Source organism: Aquarana catesbeiana, linkage group LG05 (assembly GCF_042186555.1).
Source record: "Aquarana catesbeiana isolate 2022-GZ linkage group LG05, ASM4218655v1, whole genome shotgun sequence".
NCBI classification, from domain to species: domain Eukaryota; kingdom Metazoa; phylum Chordata; class Amphibia; order Anura; family Ranidae; genus Aquarana; species Aquarana catesbeiana.
In genome coordinates this window covers 345256680-345277251 of record NC_133328.1, presented here as the reverse complement: position 1 = coordinate 345277251, position 20572 = coordinate 345256680, and the positions used below count along the sequence as shown (strand labels likewise).

At 37.7% G+C, this 20572-nt stretch overlaps 1 protein-coding gene across 1 annotated transcript in view; it reads left to right on the top strand.

Annotated features, from left to right (window-relative positions):
• LOC141144827 (cadherin-9-like) overlaps window positions 1-20572 on the top strand; it is a 695333-nt gene that overhangs the window by 657040 nt on the left and 17721 nt on the right. Inside the window, exons 8-11 of the mRNA XM_073630885.1 lie at window positions 227-363; window positions 2072-2193; window positions 13018-13135; window positions 13225-13476. Of these exons, the coding sequence (XP_073486986.1) occupies window positions 227-363; window positions 2072-2193; window positions 13018-13135; window positions 13225-13476 (629 nt within the window). The remainder of the gene's footprint in view (window positions 1-226; window positions 364-2071; window positions 2194-13017; window positions 13136-13224; window positions 13477-20572) is intronic.

Here is a 20572-nt window from a genome sequence, read left to right as displayed (position 1 = left end):
CTTACTATTACCATTCATCTGGTGAGTTCATGACCATAGGGGTGTTAATTCAAAGATTATTGTAAGAAGTTTTGTCATCTCTATTAAATACAAGAACTAGAACTACTAATAGAATTTTGGCCCACAATTGTTTGGGGACAATAAATAAGAAAACATTATGTTGTCTAATATTTGTCATAAGATAATTTTTGTTTATTATAGTAATGATTCAGCACCTTATTTACAGGTATAGCATTGACCGTAACACAGACTTGGAGAGAATATTCAATATACACTCAGGCAATGGTTCCTTAATTCTTGCTAAACCACTTGACCGTGAATCAACACCATGGCAGAACATCACAATAGTTGCAACTGAAACAAGTGAGTTAATAATGGTTCACAATCCAAGTCTTTTTGAAATTGTTACATAACATAATTTATTTTTAATGTTTCATCAAATTAATTATTTACCATGTTAAATGAAATATTCAGCTGATTGCAATGGTTACATTTCAAAAACAATGTTCTCTATCTCTAAACTATTAAAATGCACAAAAAGTGTACAATAAAATGTTATATTCTCACTGTTTCCTTTTTTTATGTAAAGCATAGTTCTTGATATCTTTTTGTTGTTGTTTTTGTTTTTTATTTATATTCTTAATATAAAATATATTCTCTATATATGAAAAATTAAGTTAAGTAAAAAAATGCAATACTCTCTAAATTATTAATTGGTTCTTTAGGCAATATCCTGGGTACTTTTTGTCCTACTTTTGCAGCTTAATAGACAGCAAAGCTAAGAAACTTACCATCCCATTACTTAATATACATTTTTTCCTACGGTAATAAATAAAATTGTGTGAATTGATTGCATTATATTATCAGAAATCTATTTCAGAACAAAGTGCTCCAATTATACATCATTCTCATTTTGAAATGTTTTTAAGTTTGATATATTTGTTCTGTTTAGAACATTGTTATTGAAGTAAAAAAAAAAAACTGAGTCATTTAAAATCTTTTCAGAAAACCTAACTTACAAACTATGCAACTAAAATGTTCACTAAAGTGTACTTAAGCATGTAGAGAATAGCAACGATAATAAACAAAAGAGCAACCCTTTCAGGACAGCTGACCCCAAGAGCACCTTTGTAAAAAAAAAAAAAATCACATATTACTTTTCTAGAAACCCATAAAAACTTAAAACTTTAAAAAAGAAACTAAATAAACTAGGGGTAAGAGTGAGGAGCAAATAGATTTTCCCAAAATTCTATAGAATGGACCAATAACTATGTATTTAGTGACTGCAAGCCGTGATAGTAAGAAAGGAACCTGTAGAAACTCGGTGCAGAAAATCATCATTGGTCAGGGAGAGAGCAAGTCACTACAGTTTAAGGCAAATGTAAACATTTCTAGGAGATGCTTAAAGCATTTGTCCAGCCATTCAGTAAATTTAGATTGGGTAAGAATTAGGACCCTTGAGAGTTTTACTAATATCTGGAACTCTATTAGAGAGAGTTCCCCTCACTTACTGTTACAGTTTAACCAGACAGGGATTAGAAGGAAATCCCAAACAACAACACAGATATTAATTTTAACATAATGTTTTTTTTGTAGCAAATTAGGGAGTTATTTTATAAATCTGCCTGTGTCCTGGTGATTGAACTCCCTCAATTCCTCTCTAAAGAATTAATTTTCATTTTGATAGTACGTTTGGGGAAATCTCTCCAATTGAACCTCAAATAGTAATAAAAACCAACAATGGTTCTAATCCTTTCTCAGTCTATCTAACGTTCCACAACAAGTTTTTGCTGAAGATGTAACATATTTATAGCACATTTCTGGGGGGGGGGTGCTTTTGTATGGCTTTTAAGAAACAAATACATATATTATATACTGTATGTATTAACTGGAAAACACATGCCTTAGATATTTAGAGAGGACTTATTATTGTAGCTAACCTCATCTCAAATTTAATATATATATATATATATATATATATATATATATATATATATATATATATATATATATATATATATATATATAGTACACATTACTTGTTGTCTTGGTTTATTTATTTATTTTGCAGAAAATCCCAGACTCAGTAGAAATGTACAAGCCTATATTAAAATACTGGACATTAATGACCATGCACCAGAGTTTGCTCAACATTACGACACATTTGTATGTGAGGATGCAAAGTCAGGTCAGGTAAGTGACAACACTGTAAGTTATTTAGTGATATGTATGATGGCAAAATAGCTCTCTGTATATTTCACGTCTAAAGTTTTTTTTGTTTTTGTTTTTCAATATTTTCATTGAAATATATGACAAAATGGTGAACAATTCACAAAGAGAAGACATATTGTCATCTAGAACGGGGAAGGCCCGCTCCAATAGCGTTATAGAAATGAAAACAACTGAGTAGTAAACAGAGCAATGTGAAATAATGTGAATACAGGATGAATGAGCATACAATGCAGGATTACACGTTTTGAAGGGGTAAGGGGGTGTCATGGGGGGTACAGGGGGGAAGAAGGGTAGAAAAAAGGGGGGGCAGGGGGGAAGTAGGTTCAGATGAAGGGGCGTATATCAATATGGTGTTATTGGATGAATGATTCCCAGATGGCTCGACTCGGTCCAGGGGGGAGAGAATAAGATGTATATTTCACGAGAGAGTCAGTGTTGAATGGAAGGACCTGACATGTGCCATTGACTATATGAGAGCTAAGAGCAAGATGTTGCTCTGGGGTCCGATTGCCAATATTGCAATTGGTCCTGAAATGTGTTTAGTTTGAGATAAATTTTAGTAAAGAGGTATTCCATGCACATGTGGTCAATAAGTATGTCAATAGTCATACCTAGAGTGGGTGCAGATGGTTGTTTCCAGAGGCGGGTGATGGAGAGACATGCAGCAATTAGGATATGGGTTACCACAGAGTGGTATTTTGACAGCCAGGTTGAAAGTGCTAGTCTGAATAAAGCCACCTGTGTGGACAACACATTAGACACATTAGTGAGATCCCGAATAGGGTTGGAGACGACCCTCCAGAATGGGGCAATAAGAGGGCATTCCCACCATATGTGGAAAATGTGACCGTCCATGGAGCATTGTCTCCAGCATTTCCTGGATTGGGTTGGGAATTTGTGGGCCAGTTTAACAGGGGTATAGTATTAACGAAAGAAAATTTTCATTGAAGGTTCCCCTTGGGTAATGTTTCTGGAGAACCTGGATGAGGAATGAAATGCACAGTACCATACAGATGAGGGAACATGAATCTGTAGGGTAGATTCCCAATGAGACATAACCAAGTTTTTCTCTTCCATCTTTGGTTTTGATAGTAGGTCGTAGAAGTAGGATATACCATGGATCTTGTTGGAGGTGGAGTTGTGGAGGTGGAGTTGTAAAAGCTTATTATGTCCTTGGTTTGTGGGACATGGGAACAAGATGAGGACAATAGAATATGACGGATTCTCAGGTAAATGAAAAAGTCTTTATTGGGGATGTTATATAGATCTGAGATGTGTTGGAATGTTTGGAGCTGTTGTTGGTCATATAGATCCCCTACTGTTTAGATCCCTGCAGACATCCACTTTTGTAGGGGGAGGTCCAGAGAAAGGAGTTGCAGAGCTGTGAGAGGGAGTAGGGTTAGGGCTTGGGGTGGATTCCCTTTAAGATTTGATGTATAGCCTACCAGGTTGATATTGTTGTGTTGATGGTCAGAAGAAAAGAGTGTGCCGGGTGTTGTTCCAACCAAGTTGCTGCTAAAGTTGATGAGGTGTGTTGAGCAAGTGCTGCAGCTTCAATTTGATGCCATGGTTGTGCTGGGGGCCAATACCACCAGTTTTTCACCTGGTAAACCCCCAAAGATGACAATGTAACTGTTAGTAAATATATATATATATATATATATATATATATATATATATATATATATATATATATATATATGAAGGGGCGTGGCGTCTGAGCCCGAAGATGGCCACTTAGCCTGCGAGCTCTGCCACACAGCCAGGGGAATCCACATCCATCGGAGCCTAGACGAGACTTGGCAGCCAGCATCTACCTCAGCAGAGCCCAGATAAACCTCAGGGATGCCGAGGAGAAGAAAAGAACTGATGCCGCAGCTTCGTAAGTCAGCGCGGCCACAACAAAATGGTGGCGGAGTCCGGACAGAGGAACGGCAAGGCCGCAGCTTCAGTCTCTTCCTCATATCATGGCGGAACTTGATCAGGGAGCCCCCATAGTGGATCCTCATCAGCAGCCTCCACACCCACAACCAGAAGCCCTGCCAAAACCAGGCAGCACACGGTGTCCACAAGATGGCTCTCAGCACCAGGGCATGGAGGTGAGTGGACACAGCTCCTCACAGAGGCCTAACACACCAGAAGCACCAGACCCCATAGCTGGATTCCCTATCACAGGACAGCCAGTGTCTGACACAGTGCTAAAAGACATGCTGATGTCCCTTAGATCATCACTACACAATGACATGCTCCACACTAGGGATGAGCCGAACACCCCCCTGTTTGGTTCGCACCAGAACATGCGAACAGGCCAAAAAATTGTTCGAACACGTGAACACCGTTAAAGTCTATGGGACTCGAACATGAATAATCACAAGTGCTAATTTTAAAGGCTTATATGTAAGTTATTGTCATAAAAAGTGTTTGGGGACCTGGGTCCTGCCCCAGGGAACATGGATCAATGCAAAAAAAAGTTTTAAAAACAGCTGTTTTTTCGGGAGCAGTGATTTTAATAATACTTAAAGTGAAACAATAAAAGTGTAATATTCCTTTAAATTTCATACCTGGGGGTGTGTATATAGTATGCCTGTAAAGGGGTGCATGTTTCCCATGTTTAGAACAGTCTGACAGCAAAATGACATTTCAAAGGAAAAAAAGTCATTTAAAACTACTCGCGGCTATAAATGAATTGTCGGTCCGACGATACACATAAAAGTTCATTGATAAAAACAGCATGGGAATTCCCCACAGGGGAACCCCGAGCCAAAATTTAAAAAAAAATGGTGTGGGGGTCCCCCTAAATTTCATACCAGGCCCTTCAGGTCTGGTATGGATATTAAGGGGAACCCCGGCCAAAATTTAAAAAAAAAATGGCGTGGGGGTCCCCCTCAAAATCTATACCAGACCCTTTAGGTCTGGTATGAATTTTAAGGGGAACCCTGCGCCACAATTAAAAAAAAGGGCATGGGGTCCCCCCAAAAATCCATACCAGACCCTTATCTGAGCACGCAACCTGGCATGCCGCAGGAAAAGAGGGGGGGACGAGAGAGCACCCCCCTCCTGAACCGGCCACATGCCCTCAACATTGGGAGCTTGCTTTGGGGTAGCCCCCCAAAGCACCTTGTCCCCATGTTGGTGGGGACAAGGGCCTCATCCCCACAACCCTTGCCCAGTGGTTGTGGGGGTCTTCGGGCAGGGGGCTTATCAGAATCTAGAAGCCCCTTTAAACAAAAAAAAGCCGACTGCCGTTTTTTCACTTTGACAGCTGTTATATAAATAAGGGCGGGGCCACCCAGTGACATAAACGGGTGACCCCACCCCCTCTGATGTGACCCACACCATTTTTTAAATGATTTTTTATGTATATTGCCGGGATCACATGACATTTTTTCCTTTAGAAATGTAATTTTGTTGTGGTATTGTTATAAACATGGAGAAAATCTGGTACTTTCTGGACCCCCCAGGCACGATATTTAAAGAAATATTTAAATATTCCTTTAAATATCCCGCCCCCCCCTGTATGAAATGGTAAGGGGGTACAAAAGTACCCCTACCATTTCACAAAAAAACTGTCAAAAATGTTAAAAATAACAAGAGACAGTTTTTGACAATTCCTTTATTTAAAGTCTTCTTTTTTCCATCTTCTTTCTTCTATCTTCCTTCGTTTTCTTCCTCCATCTTCTTCGTTGATATTCTATACCCCACACATAACTTTTGACACCACTTAATATGATACAAAAATGTAGCCGTGTATCCAAAATGACCTGTAATAATGTCCAAAGGAAGATGTAGAAAAACAGGCCTGTGGGTATACATATTCTTTTATTTGCTAGACATGTTGCATGTAAAGGTACGCTTCCTCAGGAGCATAAAAGGTTCATGTGGTCATCAAACGCGGAAAAGGCAATGTAATGGATTGCTGGTAAGCAAAATTGTCTAAGTATATCCAGAGACAGGTAAATGCTGGCAGAGCGCTGGAAAAGCACAGGTACTGGTAGTATAAGCCAGTGTTCATATAGTTATAAGGTCTGTTTGGGTATTTATAAGAGGAAACAGGCTAGCGGCTCAATGAGGTAAACACCTCAAAAGTTGTGGAGCCAGACTGTATAAGAAAGGTTTGTCTCTTGATGGCCGATCAGCGTATGAGTTTTAACATTGGCAGTAATATTTTTTTCAGAAGGGACTTTTATGCATTATTATGATTTTATAATATATTTTATTATTATTATGATTTTTTTAGGAATGCATACCAAAATCAGTTTGCTGTGTGGCTTGTGGTAACCAGTAGAAATTGTGCTTGTCAATAAAACTCATGTGTGAAAGTGCTTTGTCTTCTGATCTAAGGGGGAACGGTTGCTCCCATTTCTGTGTCAGCCATGACACCACAGTGGAAGTATACTGTAGCTTTTCATAAACATTCCAGCACATAAAATCCTAACACCTTAATTTGTTCTGGCATTATTATGTCAGCCAAGAGCTGTGCCAGATTTTCACAACTACATTCACAACAGAATATGTACACTGTGAATGCTAACTGCTTCTTTCAAAATGGCTAGATGCTTAGCTATCATCCAGGGGTTTCAGTACTTTCTGAGGCACTGACCGAGAAGAAATATGCAGAATCTTACACTTACTGTACACGTTATGCTATTATGCTTGTGCTGGGTTATTGATTCTTTATGTATTGAAGTTATAAACATCTAGGCAAATAGCATTTCTAGAAGGAGGTGGGAAATGGCAGTTTGCATATTTTTCATGACATATTTAATTTAATAAAGTATGCAGGGTTGAATTGTAATGTTAGAAGTTAATTATAGTGAGCAAAACTGAGGTAATAGCATAGCACTTATATGAGTGACAATATACTAGTGTTTGAAACCCACAATAGCTAAATGATTCTATAGTTGTAGAGTGTGTACTTATAGGATCACTGATTACTGGAAAATGAATAAAGCCATGTCCTCTCCAGTGTGAGGAATATGTTTTAAAAAGAATGCAAAATCTCTTACAGATTCAACTGCATGAACTGGCTAGAAAAAAAGGGGTGCATGAGCTAAATAAATAAATAAATAAATAAAACAATAAAATAATTCTATAAATCACTCAATAAAGTTAGAAACTTGACAATGAGGCTGATAGACTACTTGTTTATTTTGCCAGACATAAGTATGCTCATATTCCTAAGATTACGGATAAAATGGGCAGCTTCACAAACAATTACATGACATCTTGGATAATTTCACCTTCTTTTATTATTTATTGTACACATCTACTGCACAACTCCTCTGATCAGTTACCTACCTACCTTAAAACATATCTCTATCTAAGCAATTCTCATAGACTCTAAAAAGAATTTTGGTACGTGTGAGTTAGGGGTGAGTGGCGCTGCCTGTAAATTAAAGAGTGATCTTAGTGAATCACTCTTCTCATATGAGAGTGCACTCAAGTGAATTAACACCAGGTGTAAGAATTTGGTGAGCTCAAATACTCCACATTCTAAGGATAATAGAACCTTGTGTAAAAAAAATGTGCATTCATCAAAATCTTATTATATATATTGACAACAACATTGAATATTTCTAGAGTCTCCTCTTAGACATAAATTGTAAACTGATAAAAAACTGCACATGAAAGTGTTTTTATCTACACTCAAAGTGGTAAGTGTGACCTTTTTAAAAAAACAAAAACTTCAACTAAATACAGTGCAAAAACAAAACCAAAAAAGAAAAAAGTCAATGTATATATCAATGTTAAAAGGCAGTCCAATCTTATATGATCGCTAATAACAATTTTCAAGTGACTTGTGCAATATTCAGAGTAACTTGTGCTGGAATTCATTCCCAATCCTTGAGCAAACTGATGGGTGACTTTTGTGCTCCCCTTTTGAATCCCTGCTCAGCACCCCTGCAGGGGTAAACCGCATGTAGTGAGTATATGGTGGTTGCCGGACCAATTACTCCCTCCTTCCGCACGTCCTGAGACTTTCAAAGCTTCCAGCCTGTCAACAGATCATTGGAATGTTCTTTTAACCCTGGGTCAGAGTGTAGCAGTCTTCTTCTCTATACCCCCGATATTGTATCCTCATACAGAAAAGAGATGGGCTCCCAGTGTAAATCCGAAAAGTCATTTTTATTAAAAAAATAGATTTTAAAACAAGAACCCCCTTTAAAACAAAAATGGGTGGTAGTCTCCAACCCAATACAGCTTAAAAATAAACAACAAGCGCTCTAGGTTAGCGAACGTTCCACAGACCAATACTTCGCTAAACCAAAAAATGAGGTGTGTGCGTAGCCCCGCCTTACATATTTTGTCAGTGGACGTCGTCTGAGGCGATGCCATCTTGGTGAACCTTACGTCATTTATGGTGAGGGGCTGTGCAGGTTCCACCTCCTGTAAATTGGTTACGATGGGCGGATTGTAAAACAATGCCTTCCACTCAGGATCAAACTTAGTAAACACCATACTTTCCATTCGAGATCCCGTATTCCTACTAGCTTATATCCCTAGGGGTTCATTTCCGGTTAGTATCCCACATAGCCCCTTTCCCAGTACAATCCTGATATTACCTGGTAAAACAGACATACATTTTGAGTGTGGAAGGAAATATTTATGCTATTCAGCCCTAATTTTTGCACCATCCATAGGTTACTATTCACTGTATAGGTCACCATTATACCCTCTCAGCATTGGCCCCCCTGTATATATCATCACTGCGGGTTCCAAAGCTGATGGTTCATGATGCCAGTGGAGAGAAATGAAGGGAGAAGAGGGGAAGAGGAGGGAGGGTAGGGCTGGGAGAGTCTCTCCCACATGGTCCAGCTAAATTACATTGCCAGTGAATTATGGTTTCACTGAAATCAAGGCCCTGTCTATGTTCACTTGAGGGTTATATGTGATCCAAGGATCCCAAACTTTAAGGAATTTGGTATTGGTGTCCTCTACAGGCTTTGGCTGGTTGCATTAGCAATGCTCTTACTGCGTTCCTGTGAGCATTACAGCAGCACTCTCACTTGTTTCTGCAGTCTTTGTGAGTATCGGATCTTCTCAAGAAATGTTCAAAGGATACTGCAAGTGTCCCTGGACCCATGCCACCATTTAAAAAATGTATGTTATACTGCCCATGCAAGAAATAGAGTGCATGATGTAATGTGCCTCACCTTGCGCATGGACTGAACAACATTGTATTCATCTGTTTTTGTTTTAAAATGCCTGCTCTGCTAACAAAGCTGTCATTGTCTCCTCATTTGAATCTTTACACAATATTACATAAAGACACTCCATTTCCTTCAACCAGGCTACTACACTGCTCTGTACCATTTTCTATACCTAGTAATAAAATGCTTTAGAGAACACAGGACCAGATCTTCCAACAACCCTATATGGTCTAATCTGTCAGAATTTCTCATGGTCTCCCATTCAGAATGTTGGTTTTCCTATGGTATAAAGTAAATTCATCAGGTGTACTCCACGGGTGAGCTCAAGTCATTTCAACAAATGAGTTTGGGGGTCTCATGCAAATTTGTATTTATTTTATCTACAACAATGCCAGACAGCTTAAACCCAGTTTGGTAAACATAATGTATCCCTCTCCAAACAGAATTTCAATAACAAATTAGACCAAAAGATAGGACCAAATTGGTCTTCAAACATTATGTAGCACTAAATAATGCTTCCTTTCCTATGTTGTAGACACCAAAAAATCCAAAGATAGATGACATTAACCAACTTACAGTTGGGGAATGGCAGGAGTTTGAGGACACTTATTATTCATGGGGCTCCATGTTTTAATCCAAAGACCAAGTGATGCATATGAAATTCTTTCATCGGGCCAATTATACCCCAGCCAAAGTATATATATTAAACCTACACTTTTCCTCTTATGCTTTAGAGGCTGCAGTGAAGCAGCCAACTTTTTTTCATACCCTTTGGACATGTCTTCCTAATCCATGTAACTCCAAAAGGACTTATAACTATCTAAATATGCTAAAAAAAACATTTACACACTTTATATTACTATGCCAAGAAGTTCATACTATTAACATGGAAGGAACCATGTTCTTCCTTGTTAGCTGAATGATAACAACTGGGTCATTCTAATCTGAACAAATATAGGAGCTTTGAGCACAAAAAACTGAGAACATTTGGGGCATTGTATTAATTCCACTCATACGCTCCTTTCATTGGAATGTGGTGTTGTATAATCTGGTAGCAGCTATTGAGATAAAAATTGTCTGCTGTATGTATGGTATTCTTCCTTGTACTTACTGTGGCATTGCAATTTTTTATTTAAACTCCCAATCCTAAATTTGACACATAGAAGACTTTGTGTATGAAGGTATTTGTTTTTTTATGGTTTATGTTGTACAGTTAAAAAAGAAATGCAAAATATCTGTGCAAAAAGAAGTGTATATTCATCACTACTACCTTGCAATTATTTATCAACTCACACTCTACAGGCATACTTGTATAAAAGTGACTGAGTCAGACACTTCCTTATAGTTTACTGCTCTATCGTATTAAGTTGTCAAGTAATATTGATTTAATCTAAAGCTAAAAGTTAATGTCTGCCCAACAAACATTTCACTGTTTGTTTTTTCAAGGAAAGCAAGTAAAGAAATTACAATCTTTCCTCTAATATATGATACCTGGACAAATCGTTGGCCAAAAATATCCGATGTCTTAATCTCAGCTAGAAATATGAATCCTTTATGTTCAACATTTTTATGTTCTAAAAGTTGAAGTCAAAACTCTATAGTAAGCATTAAAAAAACTAGGGGAAATAGGCATGAGCAGAGTCATTTTGCTTTCACTGAATTTTATCAAATTCAACCTAATATTGCTTAGGTGTAATTTGCTAAAGAATAATATACTTGTAAGAAAACCTTTTCATGTTGTTTTGCAAGCCAACTAAATTGTGGAAAGCCACATCTAACAACTGTTAATAACTTGTTGGGACTAATTAAAGGGGTTCATAGATGTATGGGATTAACCACTTCAGATTTACCCCTTTAATGACCAGTCCATTTTTTGCGATACGGCACTGTGTTGCTTTAAATGACAATTGCGACGTTGTACCCAAACAAAATGTATGCCCTTTTTTCCCACAAATAGAGCTTTCTTTTGGTTGTATTTGCACACCACTGCGGTTTTTATTTTTTGCGCTATAAACAAAAAAAAGTGACAATTTTGAAAAGTAAAACAATTTTTTTTACTTTCTGTTATAATACACATCCAAAAAAAAAATCAGATTTTTTCATCAGTTTAGGCCAATATGTATTCTTACATATATTTGGTAAAAAGAATTCCAATAAGTGTATATTGATTGGTTTGCGCAAAAGTCATAGTGTCTAAAAAATAGGGGATAGATTTACTGACTTTTTAAATTGTTTTTACTGGTAATGGTGACGATCCGCAATTTTTAGCAGATCTGCGACGTTGCGGTGGACAAATCTGACCCTAGGTGACACTTTTTGGGGACCAGTGACACCAATACAGTGATTAGTGCTAAAAAAATGCAGTGATCAATGTATACATGATAGGAAAGGGGTTAACCCTAGGAGGCGAGCAAGGGGTTAACTGTGTTCCCTGGGTGTGTTCTAACTGTGTGGGGGGTTGGGCTTACTGGGACAACACAGATCACTGTTCCTGATTACTAGGAACAGCAGATCTCAATGCTGTCCCCTGTCAGAACGGGGATCCACCTTGTTTACCGTGTTCAGGTGTATATCTGTGGAAGGCTGTCGGCAAGTGCTTAATTCACAGTAATATAGTCCTCCAAACAAAGTGCTGACTGATAATACTTAGGAAAAAAACACAGACTACAAACAGGCAATTGTCATAATAAGTGGGCCACAAATTGCAAATTATGACTATATGCGGGCAACAAATGAACAATTATTACAATAAACAGTCAAAAAATAAGCATTTGTGATAATATGCGACCAAATACAGGCAATCATTATAAAACATGGGAAACAAATGGACAAGCACTGCAATGAGTGGTCAACAAATGGGTAATTGTTACAATACATGGAAAACAAACAGGCAATCAGGCATTTTTCTTAGGTCCCATTAAATAGACTATTCCTTGTTTGTGTGCCAAAAAGGCATTGTGCTCTTAAAGCAACAAGTATGTGGATTATTTGTTTTCAGCCTCACTAAAGGGCATTGTATCTTGAAGAAAGCTAGTACTGAGGAAGTATTGTGGCTACCATCACTACCCTCTCTTTCTGAAAATACTAATTGCCTAAATGAAAAAACGATCCAAATGAACTGAGTGTTTTCTAGATTGCTTATTATAAGCTGATCATGAGTTCTGAATTCACTCTAACTTTGTAACCTGCATTGTTGCTCACAGTTAGTGATACAGAGTACTGAAACAAGAGAAAGCAAGACAACAGGCTTTTTCATCATGGCATAAACAATATCAATCTTTGTTTTTCTCCCAATATAATCAATAAATATACTACCCTTTACTTTACTTTTTACTGATTATAGTGGAAGAAAACATAGTGAACATTAAGATAAAAAACTACTAATAGAGCACGTGTATTGAGCAAAGTGCATTAAATACTGTAAATTTCATCTCACCTTAATAGTTTTACCTTTCCTGCTTCATTAGTAGCATCTACATATATCATACCTATGACACTAAAAATGTTGTATTGCTACTACTTATACACCTGTTTTAGTAAATTTAACTCAATACATGTATTTGTCTACATGTATTGGACTATGACCTAGAAATATGGCTACAAGTTTATTCCTAAAATATTTGTTTGTTCACAGCTTATTCAAACAGTAAGTGCTGTAGACAAAGATGAGCCTCTTCGAGGACATACTTTTTTCTTTGAGATGGTTCCAGAATTTTCTGTCAATCCAAACTTTACAGTCCTAGACAATAAAGGTAAGTAAGGCTTACATTTTATCTTTGCCAGAACATGTTGCTTTTCTTAATCAGATAACCCTATTTTTTCTGTTTGTTCTTAATTACAGACAACACTGCAAGTATCCTTACAAAGAGAAACAGATATAACCGGAATAAAATAAGTACATATGCATTGCCAGTAATTATTTTTGACAATGATTACCCAGTTCAAAGTAGCACTGAAACGTTAACTATACAAGTATGTGCCTGTGACAAGAAGGGAAATGTGCTGTCATGCAATGCAGAAGCTTTCTTACTCCCAGCTGGACTAAGCACTGGAGCATTAATTGCAATTTTACTTTGTATCTTGCTTCTTCTGAGTAAGTTACTAATGATGTATGAACCATTCACTCCAGTATGTTGGTAACTGTGGTTGATAATTAAAGAGGACATTAGTGAGAGTTTAGATGCGCTGGCGAAATTATACAAAACACACTTATGTCAGAATACCACCTTTGGCTATGGAAGATGACTCTAAAGCCCCATACACACTATTAGATTTTTGCTGATTTTTTCCTTCAGATTTACCAAAACCATATAATATGAGGTCAAATCTTAGGAGTTTCAATTTGTGTGCAATCAGGCAGGCCCTTGCACTACATGGTTTTGGTAAATCCGATGACAAAAATCAGCAGAAAATCTGATAGTGTGTATGGGGCTTAACAAAGGCAAGGAGGCAATAACGCATGATGACACCTTATTATATATTGTATGCATTTTCTTGAACTATGTATCAAAATAAGCATTTAAGTTGGTTGTCTAAAAAAAAAAAAAAACATATGCTTTACATTAATAGGTATTTTGAAAAGGAAACTATTTGAAAAGTGCACAAAGTAAAGTGATATAGTAGACAATAGTTAATACTTGATGAGAAGAAAATAACACAACTCAAAGTAAAGCAAATTGAATGTGTGCTTACAAAGAAATTGTACCAACAAACAGGAGACTACATTCAAAATGAATTTAAACAATAAGCTACTGATATTTATCTAAAAGAAGACTAATAACAATAAAAATATGGCTATACGAAAACTGAATGGAAACCTAATACATAAGGACGAGTGAACATGAATTACATTAGCCACCTGATGTTACAAGACGAACTTAATGAAATACATTTTATAAATTGCTTGAAAACAATTCTAACAAAGCAATGAGATCATCAGGTCAGAACCAACATGGTAATCAATAGCTTTGTTGATAAACAAAGCCAAAGATAACCTTAACACTAACCCAAACACTTACCCCAATGCTAAAGGTAACACTAACCCAAACTCTATACCCAACATCAACCCTAGATTTAACTGTTTGTTTTCTAATAAAACCACATGATCCTTATGTCAGCAAAGACGTGGTGATCACATGCTTTTGTTAAAAAAGCCATTTCTGTGTCAGCAATTCACATAGACATCACATGGCTTTGTTACTAAACTCAGAACTGGTGATAAATGGCTTTGTTTATCAACATAGAGATGTGATCACTTGGCTTTGTTGATAAACAAAACCATCAGCACCAGCTCAGTGCAATAAACAAAGCCATGTCAATGACTATTACCACTGTATTGTTTGCTGAGTGCTCTCAATTTGTATCTAGAAAAATACTTTTGTTAAAATTATTGTTAAAAAAATCAAAGCTTAAAAATGTAAACATTTGAAGAAACACTTAAAACCACAAAAATAATTTAACATCTCTTATTAACCCTAATTTTTAAATGGCAACATTTAACAAATTGTTACAATTTTCTCCAAATTTTTAGCGAACCAAAAATACTCATTTTCACTTATCCCTATTGTTGATCAATGTGCAAAACTAACTTATGTAATTAAAGTGGTTGTAAAGGCTGAAGGTTTTTTACCTTCATGCATTCTATGTATGAAGGTAAAAAAACCTTCTGTATGTAGCTCCCCCCACAGCCCCACCAGTACTCACCTGAGCCCCCCCTCAATCCAGCAGTGTGCACGAGAGCCTCAGCTGTTCCAGGACTCCCTAATTTTGAAAACCATTCATAATTTTCCTTCCACTTCACAATTATGTGCCACTTTGTGTTGGTCTATCACATTAAATTCAAATAAAATACAGTTAGGTTTCCGGTTGTAACATGACAAAATGTGGAAAATTTCAAGGGGTATGAATACTTTTTCAAGGCACTGTATATAGCAGTACCCCATAGGAGCCACTGGCATGTTGCCCAGGTCTTCCCTACTTTTAATTTGCAGCCAGGCACAAGGTAGCTTCACACAGCCAAGTGCATGCAATTACTTCAGCTCATCATTCCAATGGCCAGTCTAGGGTTTTTGTTTTTTGGAGAACTTGGATAAGGTAATGAATATAGTGGGATATTTTCAAATTGAACTATTCACACCGAGGACTCTAACTTACTTTCCTAGTGAAACTTGGCTGAAGTTTTTGCAGAAGGCAGATAATTACTTCTTCACAGCAGCAGCAAACTGATTACAGAACTGAGCAATGTCCCTTAGCAAAGTAATAGACAGTCCTGGACAAAGATCTAAGAACATTAGCCAGTGTTCTCTTTGTGTGGACCACATGTGACTTAGAACAATAGGGAAATTACCTGTCTAAGGCTCCTTAGAGTGTCTACACTCACAAGGTTCTTGAAGCACCACCGTCAGCCTTCTCTCTCTGTGATACCAGACCAGATTCACCGCAGACTCTTCCCCTGTCAGCTATGGTAGGGTCAGCCCTGTAGATTTCAGGCCTTCAGGTCGCCTACCTGAAACCATATGGCAACATGTGTCGGGGGGGAAGTGCCTCTCCCCCAGCCTGGTGCAATCCTCTGCTAGGAAAAACCAAGATCCCATGTGTTCCTTGTATTCAAATACAGGCATGCCTAGGCGTGTCTCCCCTTTTAATTGGCCAGGCCTGTATGAATATTCATACTGCCATCTGCATGATTTCCACCTACAATCCAGCACTTTTCATAGTTTCTAGGGCATAGTGAAACTTCAAGACAGCATGTGCAGCACCAGAGCACACTGAGAAGTCTACATTAGCCACCTATAACGATCACCTCTCTCTATTAAGCAGACAATTAAAAACTATTATACACTCATCCTAGCACCTATATATATATATGTATATATATATATATATATATATATATATTGTGAGGTTTGGGGGTTGTGTAGCACCCGCTACCGAGAACAGTCCACACAGATAATTCTTTTTCAGGGCTTTTTGCCCCACTTTTTATTAAAGAAAAACAAAGTTCCAGAAAAAGTGGTTCCCCTCCTAGGGGTTTTTTACCGCCAGCAACAAATAAAAGGATATTCAGCCTCCTGGCTTACACATGCAGCATTGCAAACAAAAATACCGAGCCACCTGGCTCTCTTCAGCAGCAGACACACCACTACTCAGGCTCCCACATGGAGCTCTCCTGACTACTGTCAGCAACCTCAGACTCAGGTCTCTGGCTTTTACCTTACAGCCTGCACTCTCTGGCTACTTCAGTGCACACCTACACTCTCTGGATACTTCAGTGCACACCTGCACTCTCTGGATACTTCAGTGCACACCTGAACTCTCTGGGTTCTTCAGTGCACACCTGCACTCTCTGGGTTCTTCAGTGCACACCTGCACTCTCTGGTTCTTCAGTGCACACCTGCACTCTCTGGGTTCTTCAGTGCACACCTGCACTCTCTGGTTCTTCCTTGCAAGCCTGGACTCCTGGAGACCTCCTGTCTCTCTGGGTGGAGCCCAGAATCATGGTCCTGACTCTGCTATCAGGCCCACACACCTGTACAATCAGAGTGCCAGTGAGTCCCAAAACCTGGACGCAGGACTGGGGATTTCATCCCACCCGGATCTCTAAGAAATCCCCAGGCTCCAGATCACAAAACGGATTTTAATAAATAATGAGGAAACTGAAAAGCCAGTTTCCTCCCAAATATTAAAATAAACTGGAGCCCCTCAACCTGCCTGGTTGAGAATCCTGCATCCAAACACTCCGTGTAATGAGGTCCCTGCAGAGGGCAAAAATCTGCATGCCTGATAGACCCTGCCAAGGAGGGGGTCCAACACGGAGGAGCGTGCACTCTCCGTTGCGGTCTGTACTTTTATTGAATAAATTCCAAAACTTTTTACACTATTGGAGCTCCGCTCTTTTGCTTTTTCCTTTGCCACACTGGGAGCAAGAGAGCTTTCCTTCCCCCCTCTCCAGGCGTTTCACTTGGACCAGCCTGGATCGGAGACAACATTCCTGACAGCTGCTGGGGAGATCTTCTCATTACACGGTCCCTGCAGAGGGCAAAAATCTGCATGCCTGGTAGACCCTGCCAAGGAGGGGGTCCAACACGGAGGGTAAGAGTCCACCTTTATCACTTTCTCACTTATTGGAGTCACCGTCAGTGGATTTGCACCATCCTGCACATCTCTCTCCTTTGTCAATCCACTCATAGGGGGATTAGTTGCTGCTGAGCTGTATAGTGGATGGAAGCTTTTTTTCACTGATGAACTTTTTATGTTTGAACCCATGGACTGAGTTTGTTTGATTTTCAGATTTTCACGCTATTAATATCATTGTACTTCACATGTACACATTTTTTGTTTCTTCTTTGAGTTTTTATGTTTTGCACTTATATATTTCTACCACTCATGGAGTCATTTACTTGCTCTCAGTAGATTGGGGTTTTTACTACCACCCACATGTATTCACATCTATGTGTGTATTTTCATATAATTAGAGCACTTTATTTATTTTTTATTTTTCATGGTATACACAGATATTGGTGTATTTTGTGTGCAGCTTTTACCTTTGACCTTTTTTGCTCTGCAGCGCAGTTTTTCTTTTTATTTTTGAACCTCGATATATATATATATATATATATATATATATATATATATATATATATATAGATAGATAGATAGATAGATAGATAGATAGATAGATAGATAGATAGATAGATAGATAGATCTATATCTAGATCTATCTATATATATATAGATAGATCTAGATATAGATATATCTAGATCTAGATCTATATATATATAGATATATATAGATCTATATATATATCTAGATCAGTGTTTCTCAACTCCAGTCCTCAAGGCGCACCAACAGGTCATGTTTTCAGGATTTCCCTCAAATGAAACGGCTGTGGTATTTACTAAGGCAGTGAAACTGATCAAATCACCAGTGCAAAATTAGTGGAAATCCTGAAAACATGACCTGTTGGTGCGCCTTGAGGACTGGAGTTGAGAAACACTGATCTAGATATATATCTATATATATATATATATCTATGTGACTTGTGACAGCATAAACTGTGGCAAAAGTAACCAAATGATTGTACAGTGCCTTTCACAGATAGATATCACTCATTTGAGCCTGTCTTTTGTACCCAGAGATGAAAAGAACATAAGTCATGAGTGATGTATAGCAATAGCCCAATAGCCACCACACATGTTGCCCTCCCAATAGGGGAGTTGCTTAGGTACCATTGAATTTAAGAAGATTGAGGTAATATGGGCATAAGGTCAGCATGAAATGGGTTTCCTGCAATATCTAGGGTTTAAGCCATCAGATGTATGAAATAAATCATTAGGTAGTCATCCTGTGGTGATTTTAGAAAAAGACTGTAAGAGCAGACTTCAATGACCTGTAAACCAACAAATGAATAAAACAGAAAAGAAAGTCTAGAGAAAAAGCTAAGCACAGCTGCTTAAGGCCAACCCCCAAAATTTAGGGTTGTTGCCAACCACAGGAGTACCTATAAAGATTACAGTAATGCCCCATACCTAATTATTTAATTATTTAATTATTTTTGATATGATTGTCAAGCACTAACATTTTCCTTGCATGGTTTGACCTGCAGAATGGATATAGTCTATATAGAAGCCTTGATACTTTTTTCTGCTTTTTAGCAAATGCTAGGTGAATACAGCATATTTAACATAATATCAGCTTTTAAACTAAAAGACAGTTACAGAACCCACAGATATTAAATCTCTGTCTACTGATTGAAAAAATAACACACCATTCTTTGGCACACTGTTGAAATTTTGTAAAAACCCTCTTCAGGAAACACATTTAATTGGGCAAGTTATAATCTTTGCCCAATTAATCTTGGTTCCTTGAAAATTATCCTGCATCAGAATTGACATCCCAAGATTCTCTCCTCTTAGTTCCTCCCAGTTAAATTACATGTACCATCAGATTTATTTTTCATATTAGATACATGCCTGCTAGGTAATAGCAGGCTTGTAGGTATTAATTATCTTTTTGATTGAGGTCACATTATATCCTCTCCCAATGCCTATATCTCTCCTTCACCCCAGAAGGTTAGCGCTACTTTTGTTATGGCATCATCCAAGTTCAATCTCCATTTCCTGGAATATGATTCCCGTTCAAGGATGACAAAGTTGTGCTTGAGAAGTATCCTTATGTTTTTTACTGTGACTGAACAATCATTGGTTGAGTGAAAAGTGAGGAAATGAATCCTTCTTCCTGCAGCAGACTTATTTTGTCATTCTCCCAAATTTCTTCTCTCATGAAGACTATATGAAGCTGTGGCTAGGCAGATTCTTTTGGCTAAAGCTCAATAACTATGTTATTATGATAAAAGATATATTGTAAAAACAAGTTGCTGTATAGTGTATATATACATCTTTTTTAGCCCGTATAGCATATTTGACATTAAGTTTCATTCATTTTCTGAATTTTGAAATGTATTTTTCACTTTTAGTCTGTTCCCTCTGAAGAGATATTTATTTACAGGTGGAGCCCAGTAGGTTGATTCAGCCCCAATTACTATGTCTTAGATCATGGGTCTCAAACTGTTGGCCCTCCAGCTGTTACTGGACTACAATTCCCAAGAAGCATTGCAAGGCTGACAGTTACAAGCATGACTGCCATAGGCAGAGGCATGATGGGACTTGTGGTTCCGCAACAGCTGGAGGGCTGCCAGTTTGAGACTCCTGTCTTAGCTAGTCCCACAGCAAGATCTTTCTGCCACGATTTCAAACTCTGTTCCTTTACACCTGTTAACCATTCCAGCCACGGAGAATTTGGCTGCTCAATGACCAGAGCACTTTTTACAATTTGGCACTGTACTGCTTTAACTGTTAATTGCGCGGTCAGGCAATGTTGTACCCAAACTAAATTTGCTTTCTTTTTTTCCCACAAATATAGCTTTATTTTGATGGTATTTGATAGCCTCTGCAATTTTTTTTTTTTTTTGTGATGTAAATGGAAAAAGACCGAAAATTTTGAAAAAAATATATATTTTCTATATTTTGTTATATAAAAAATCCAACAAACTCAATTTTAGTCATACATTTAGGCCAAAATGTATTCAGCCACATGTCTTTGGTAAAAAATGTAAATAAGCATATATTTATTGATTTGCACAAAAGTTATAGCATCTACAAACTAGGGTACATTTTCTGTAATTTACGCA